The 7,868-nt window shown below is 45.1% G+C and overlaps 1 protein-coding gene across 1 annotated transcript; it reads left to right on the forward strand.

The window, feature by feature from the left end:
- Positions 1-2,805: 2,805 nt before the first annotated feature.
- Positions 2,806-5,975, forward strand: HDHD3 (haloacid dehalogenase like hydrolase domain containing 3). The gene is made up of 2 exons (XM_056860979.1): positions 2,806-2,822; positions 5,230-5,975. Exons 1-2 carry the CDS (start codon positions 2,815-2,817, stop codon positions 5,972-5,974), a joined length of 753 nt encoding a protein of 250 aa, XP_056716957.1. The 5' UTR covers positions 2,806-2,814; the 3' UTR covers position 5,975.
- The last annotated feature ends 1,893 nt before the right edge of the window (positions 5,976-7,868 follow it).

Consider the following 7,868-nt stretch of genomic DNA (forward strand, 5'->3'; position numbering starts at 1 on the left):
GAAACTTTTATTAGCTTTGTAGCAGTTTATAGTGCAGGCACAGTCCATAACAGTAAGGGAACTCTGGGTCTCAGGAGATAAACATTTTTGAAAAAGCTTTCCCTTCACATTCTCCTTTAACACACAGCTAATAGATAGGTTAGATGTTTTCTTGGTTTTCAAGGTTGTCAACAAGCAAAAGATGTGACTATAATGCCCTGTATGAACTCTGCCCTAGAAGATGTCCCAGAATCCTCCACAACATGCAAGGGGACATTGATGTGGAAATAATTGTTGGAATAGGTTGAAAATTTGGAAACTGCCCTCTTAGTGGGGAAAATGTCTACTTCAGCTCAAAACGCAACACAGGAAAGAGTTCATAGTTTTTCATTATGCTTGGATCCTGCTCTTTCTCTGCGGAAATTGGCTAAGTATATGTATCTGCACTGCCCTGTTTGCCTGCATTAGTTCATGTAAGAACTGAACAAGATGTAGCAATTATTTTTCTCTAGAACCAGTTCAGCGCAGGTGATTATCCACCACTTGAATTTGCTTTTTCAGCATCCTTTACAAATTCCTTTAGGTTTGAATAACAAAAGATGAAATGTGCCAACCACAAAAGGTGGACAACTACCTCTTTTTCACCTATGCATTAGGCCCACAGCCCATACCTTTAATAGTTACCCTATTCACAGAAATTTAACTGGCACAGTTTCCCCCATCACTGCTGATTTATGGTCGGCAAAGTGTCACCTGTTGTATTTCTGGCTGACATGTAGCCTTTAAAATACACAGGAGCCCTGCTGAGAGCGGAGATGTAACAATTTTAGGCAGAAGAAAGGGTTGCCAGCTTCCAGGTGGGCCCTGGTGTTCTCCAGGACTTAACAACTGATCTCCTGGTTGCAGATATTAGTTCCCCCAGAGGAAATGGCATGGGGAGGTAGCATCACATCCCTATTGGGGCTCCCATCTCCTCCACAAACCCTGTCCTCCCCAGACATCACTCTCAAATTTCCAGGAATTTCAAAGTAGGGTTCCTAGGTCCACCGGTGGGAGGTTTTTTGGGGCAGAGCCCGAGGAGGGCGAGGTTTGGGGAGGGGAGGGACTTCAATGCCATAGAGTCCAATTGCCAAAGCGGCCATTTTCTCCAGGGGAACTGATCTCTATCGGCTGGAGTCTGGAGAGCAGTTGTAATAGCAGATCTGGAGGTTGGCGACCCTATTTCAAAGGCTGGAGTTGGCAGCCAAATAGAAAAGAAAAATGAACTCTGCAGGTACCCAGAGATACACAATCTTAATTTCGACATAGTAGAAAAGGGCAAGAGCACCTTAAAGACTAACAAAAATATTTTCTGGCAGGGTATGAGCTTTCGTGAGCCACAACTCACTTCTTCAGATACAGCTAGAATGTGAATCCATCTGTCTTTAAGTAGAGGAGAGTGAATTCAGACAAGCATTAGTATGTAAATGTTAACAGTCTGCTATTCACGCCTGCTATTCACATTTACATACTGCCAGAAAATATTAGTCTTTAAGGTGCTACTGGACTCTTGCCCTTTTCTAATACTGCAGACAGACTAACACGGTAACCCACTGTGAATTAATTTCGACATGTTCCAGGTGAGGTTTGTGCTTTATTGTGACGCTTGACAACTGCATACTGAGCACAGCCATGAAAGCAAAGAGTCCCCCCTCCCCCTCCCCCTCCCCCTCCCCTGAGATAGGAGTGAGGTCACACCAGTTGAATTTCTGCCTGCCTGACCACTCTCAAAAGCACTGTCGCGAGGCCATTCGAATGCAAGCACCGAGAGTCAATTCTGGACAGGGTTAACCTCGTGATTGTCTCTCCTCCTTTTCATTGGCCAGAGAGCCCGGCACGCGCAAATAGGGCAAAGTGAGGGCGGAAGTGACTTCAGCGAGCCTGTTGCTCACATATACTCAGTACGGACGGAGCTGCGTGAGTCTTTGATTGACAGGTAAGGGGTCGGGACGGTGCGGTAGAGCGGGGTAGGTGTTGCACGCTCCCGCTGTGAGTCGGCCACTGTTTTCTTCTACTCCTGTTGCAAACAACCCGCCACTGGCAAAACACACCTCGCCATGCAACGGCAGTGCTCCAAAGATGGTGCAAAGCAACTCTGCACGTGCTCAGAGATACTTTTCTTTTAACTGCTTTTTCTTTTAAAGCAGGATTCTGGCCTAGATTTAGTCCTGTGGAAGAGGTGGAGGGGGGTGTCATTAATTCTTCATCCAATGCAATGGTTTATCTCCCCCCCCCCACCTCAGGAATGATTCTGGGGTTTTCTATTATTGTTCATGTTTGTCATGCTGCTTTTTGAAACTTCTGCCTAAATATCCGATGGACAGATTGCAAGTCTGGGGGTGAGAGCTTTCTATACATGTTCAGAGGCCGTGCTGTAATTAAAACTTGCACTTGCAGTAGCAAATTGTGGAATGCTGGATTGATTCGTTTATTTATTTTGATTATTTTTGACACACTGTTTGCCTTTTCATTCTCCAGGCAGTTACCAAAATCACAAAGCCATACAATATCTATGACAATACAATAATAAATATCTAAACCATTTTTAAAATGATGGTGGAAGCAGCAGGGTGGGGAAAAAACCAATAGCGATTCCCTTTAATACCGTAAATACATTTTGGAGCATTTGTTAGATTTTTATCCTGCCATGCCTCCAAGAAACTCATGGTTCCTGCTCATTTTACTTTCACAACAACCTTGTGAGGTAGGTTAGACAAAGAGATAGCCTAAGGTCACAGAGTGAATTTTATGACTCAGTATTTGAACATTCTAGCTGCTACCCAATACCTGGCTTAAATGAGAAGGTAATGATAAACTAAATATTTTGCAGGAGGAAGGGAAGTTGGTCTATCTAACTCTGTATTGTCTTCTCTGACTAGCAGCAACTCCCCAGTGTCTCAGGCACAGAGAAGCCTTTACCAAGCTGAGATGTTTTGAGTTCAAGGGAGTTCTGGGAAGAAGAACGTGCCGTAGTGTCACAGCTGACGCATGGCAACCCCAACCACGGGGCATTCCAGGTGTGAGAGGAGCAGAGGTAGTTTGCCGTTGCCTTCCTCTGCATAGCAATCCAGCCTTCATTGGTGGTCTCCCATCAAAATACTGTGGCCAGCCTGGCTGAGCTCCCAAACTCCGATGAGGTTGGGCTATTGAGGGTGCTTTGGGGGAGGGACAAAATTCCAGGGCTCCTGGTCACCATAGGGGCCTAGGTTGCCAGGCAAATCATGTGATGGGGGGGTTGCCTTTCTATCAAGTCTTTCTATCCATGCTGGTTACCAAGATGGTATGCAAAGCTACAAAACCAGTTTTAAGCAAAATAGTTACAATTTGTTTTAAAAGGTAAACACAGTGCCCTTTTTGGTGAAGGCCTGTGTTGTGGCTCATGGCAACGCAGGCTCTACTACCACTGAGTCACACAGGCTTGCCCAAGAGGGGTGTGTGAAATCATGCAGCTGACTCTCAAGGGCAGTTTAATTTAGAAAACAATGAAAGGTTCTTAGCTTCATAACTGCCTCGTGAACTAGATATGCTCTTAGGGTAAGCAGATATACCTGATGTGGTACCCTTCACCCTCTGTGATGGGTAGTGTATTCTTCATCCTCACCCCATCCTGAGAAAGAGAGGAAGACTCTGATTGCTGTCAGAGTAGGGACAACGAATGGGCATTGCCCACTCGGGATGAAGCAACTGCAGGTTTGACGGGTTGGTTGCGTAACATCATCTCTGTGCTCATGCTGACATTGCAGCTTGGCTCAACCCAGCCCTTCCCTTCCCACCCAACTGGTTTGTCTACCCTTTCCTGCTAGGTAACACAGGTTGAAATGGGCATTCTGTAACATCCTGGCTGGGCAAAGATGGAGGTGGAAATCTTACCAAGAAGCAGGAAGTTTAAGAACTCTACTGGTTTTAAGAGCTTTTAGAAACTATAAAGCTACCAAGACTTGCACTGGACTCAATATGATCATAGAGATTTATAAAATTATAGATGGTGCAGAGAAAGTAGGTGAAGATAATTTTGCATTACTAAGGGGCGCTCAGATTCAGGACAGCCAAAAATGATTGCTTTTGTGTGTGTGTAAAGTGCCGTCAAGTCGCAGCTGACTTATGACGACCCCTTTTGGGGTTTTCATGGCAAGAGACTACAGAGGTGGTTTGCCAGTGCCTTCCTTTGCACAGCAACCCTGGTATTCCTTGGTGGTCTCCCATCCAAATACTAACCAGGGCTGACCCTGCTTAGCTTCTAATTCATAATTGTTGAATTCACTGCCACAAGATGGAGGTATGTGCATTAGAAGACTTCAAAAGGGGACTAGATCTCTTGGGGTTCTGTACTAATTAAGATTTATTGTAGTCCATGGGGTGGGAATTAACCTTGTATATTTTGTAGGTGCAGGGGTGGAATCCCAAAATCAAATACTATGTAAAATTTAAAAGAGTATTGAAATGAAATATAATTGATGTACCGTATATAGTCTAATTTTCTCAAGCAAATCGGAGTTAGAATTGTCTTGTATTTTTCTCTCTCTCCGTTCCTATTAATTTTACCTCTACTAAAGACCCTGTTTGTGGTCTACTACTTCCTCTGTGCCTATAGAGGTTACCCATCGCGTCTCTGCGTGAGTCATTGGTTTGAGTCACATAGAGCTGTTTAAGAATGAAGCTGCCGTCATCATCTGGCGAGTGACTACAGCCCACCTTCTCTTTCCCAGACACAATCTCTACACTGTGCCCTGTCATTTCAACCCACCCTTAGTGAATAATTAAACAGTTATTCATTCTGCCGGCTGACCAGATGTCAGTTTGGTAAATCATTATACTTTTAATTTGTATTTTGCTAGCTTGGAACATTCCGTAATGGCAGAGACTGAAGTGTGGGGGGTGTTGTTTTTTTGGCCTAGTGTCTGTGCAGAAGCCAAGGTTAACTTCCTCAAGAGCAAAGACTCTTCCTCATCCCGCCCCCTCTCTCTAAGAGCAAAGCAGGTCCAATTCCCTGTTCTGAAAGGGGCTTTTTCTCAGAACTTGGAGAGGAACACGTACAAGAGATCACAGGAACTGAGGTTCGCTTAAAGGGGACAGTGTTGCTACATGGCAGACACATCTGCTAGAAATGAGCTGACAGTCATCTCAAGCCCTTGTGTTAGGTGGGCTATAAACCACAGCAACAAGAAGGTATAACAGGAATTCTGGTGTTCCTTCTCCTGTCTGTCATTCCAGGCCATTCAGGAGTTACGCCACAATGCTGAAGCTACGGCTTTTGACATGGGATGTGAAAGATACTCTACTTCGACTCCGGATTCCTGTGGGCGAGAGTTACGCTGCTGAGGCCCAGGCCCATGGCCTCCACGTGGAAGCTGAAGCGCTCAGCCGAGCCTTCCACCAGGCCTACAAGGCTCAAGTCCAGCGCTTTCCCAACTATGGCCTAGACAGAGGCCTTAGCTCCAAACAGTGGTGGCAGGATGTAGTCATGGAAACCTTCCGGTTCTCAGGAGTCCATGAGGACAATGTCCTCCTGCCCATTGCGGAGAAACTCTACTGGGATTACTGCAGCAAGCGCAACTGGGAGCTGCTACCAGGTGCCAGTGAGACCCTCCAGCAGTGCCGGCAGTTGGGCATCCGCATGGCTGTCATCTCCAACTTCGACCGGAGGCTGCCAGAGATTCTGGCTCAGTGTAACCTCCATCAGCACTTTGAATTTGTCTTGACCTCTGAGAGCGTGGGCTTTGCTAAGCCAGACAAGAGGATTTTTCTGGAAGCCCTGCGGATCTCTAGGGTACCCCCTCCCTTGGCAGCCCATGTTGGGGACAACTACATGAACGATTACAGGGCACCGAGGGAGGCGGGGATGCACAGTTTCCTAATTAGGACAGCCAAGAAACCTGCCAGCTGGGAGACAGAAGTGCCTCAGGAGCACATCTTGCCCACACTTACATACTTGCTCTCTCTTATAGAGAAAGGCTAAGTGAGGGACTTCAATATTGTGCACAATTGCTGTTGAAGCACTTCCTGGACTAGACCACTAACACTGCCATCCTAAGTGGAATTGCATCCAAGTCCATTGAAGTCAAAGGGCTTAGCAAGGTATAGGATGTTACTGTTAGAATAGTACGGGGTTGTTGTTTTGTTTTGCTTTTTTCCCTACGTTAAAAAAAAGAAAATGTAGAAAGCTAGCACATCAGACAAAGAGACTGTCACCTGGCCTTCTCCGTGACATGCTTCCTTCCCACACAAAAGCAGCTTTTTATATGGAAAAATCCTTCAAAAATGTCCTGCCCCACTTACAAATCAGAAGTGGCACAGTGCAGGAAGGATTCTGCCACAAGATTTTACTGATTGCCTAAATCCACCCTGCTCTTCTTTGCTAAGGAGAAAAAGGAGAGCAGGAAGAAGGGAGGCCTCATGTCTAACAACCTGGTGAAAATCATATGGCCAAACTAACTCATGGAAGTGTGACCTTGGATATTTCATGTTTCTAGGTCCAGTAATATTAGCAGCTGCTATTAGGAGAGTGCAATCCAGTGTTTCTGAGACCAACCTTCCTTCCTTGTGCTGTTTTTTTTAATAACATATTTTGTTTAACTCACAATAAATTTCAGTTCTGACTGGGATCAGTCTCTCACCAACCTTGCAACGAGTCTGCTCAGCAGATGGAAAGATATGGATTGGAAGCAGAGTCCTAGAGAAACAGCAGCCTGCTCAGAGCCGTATAAGTCAATGAAAGGTGGGAGGTCTTGAACTCAGGTCTTCCCAATTCAAGTCCAGTTTTGTAGGACACACTGGACATGCATCTTGAGGTGAGGAGGGAACAACTAGCAATCTAGGGCATAAATGGGGCAGTGATGTGTCTGGGGCCGGAGACTACAAGCACACGTTGTATACAGGAAAGCACAGAGTAGCACAAGCTAGAAATGTCTCAGGAGACACCTAACCCATTGTCTCCTTAAACTGTACATACATACACAGCACAAAGAGGCTTGGAGCGTTACAGATTGCAATGGCAAGTCTTTATTGACTGGGACAGGGGTGTTCCCAGCCGTGTTTCAGATGGATGTTATCTTGCAAAACAAATCCAGTTTAAACTCACTTGTTTTGAAAATTCATACATCCTTTCCCTAGTGCCTCTCTTGTGATGTACTGCATCTTTCCAGGGCATTTGTTCCTAGGAAAATGAGACAAGTTTCCATAAGGCCACTACTGAGGTTGTGATTACTTTATGAACTGTGATTGCATAAGTTTCACAGCAGCCTACTGGCCAGTATTTGACAGCTACGGTGGCAAAAGACACACCTGCCAGACCCACATACATTATTTCCTGGCTGTGAGGAAGAATTACAGTTCTTTCCCCCTAGGCTGTGTGTGGCGCAATTCTACAGGAGTACAGAATGTAACAATGGATGCAGAAGTTCGCTTCCTCAGAATTTCAGCTTTCATTCTAAAACAAACATCTGATAAGTGCCTTGCCCTTATACTTGTGAAAAAGTATTTAAAAGTGTGTAGGGGAAGCAACCAGAGGGGAAGCTGAAGAAGACTTCCAGTGGTTGGGGCTCCTTTCCCCTGGTAAGAGCTAGCAAAACCATAATAAATCATGCATAATAGTAAAAAAATGCAGATTTGGTTATGAAGAAACGAGCACAGTTATATGCAAATATGCTAAATGCGTATAATTTATGCAGCACTTGGCACAGAAATTGGAATGTATTGGAATGTATAGGGAAGAATTTTTGTTATTGTTTTAGCTAGGTGACCAAACAGCCCCTGGCTGGTCCCCCTCTCTGGGTGTAATAAAGAAGAGTCCTGGAGGAGAAGAAGAGTTGATTTTTATATGCTAATGTGCTCTACTTTTTAAGGAGAATCAG

The sequence above is a fragment of the Euleptes europaea genome, chromosome 14, assembly GCF_029931775.1.
Source record: "Euleptes europaea isolate rEulEur1 chromosome 14, rEulEur1.hap1, whole genome shotgun sequence".
NCBI lineage: Eukaryota > Metazoa > Chordata > Lepidosauria > Squamata > Sphaerodactylidae > Euleptes > Euleptes europaea.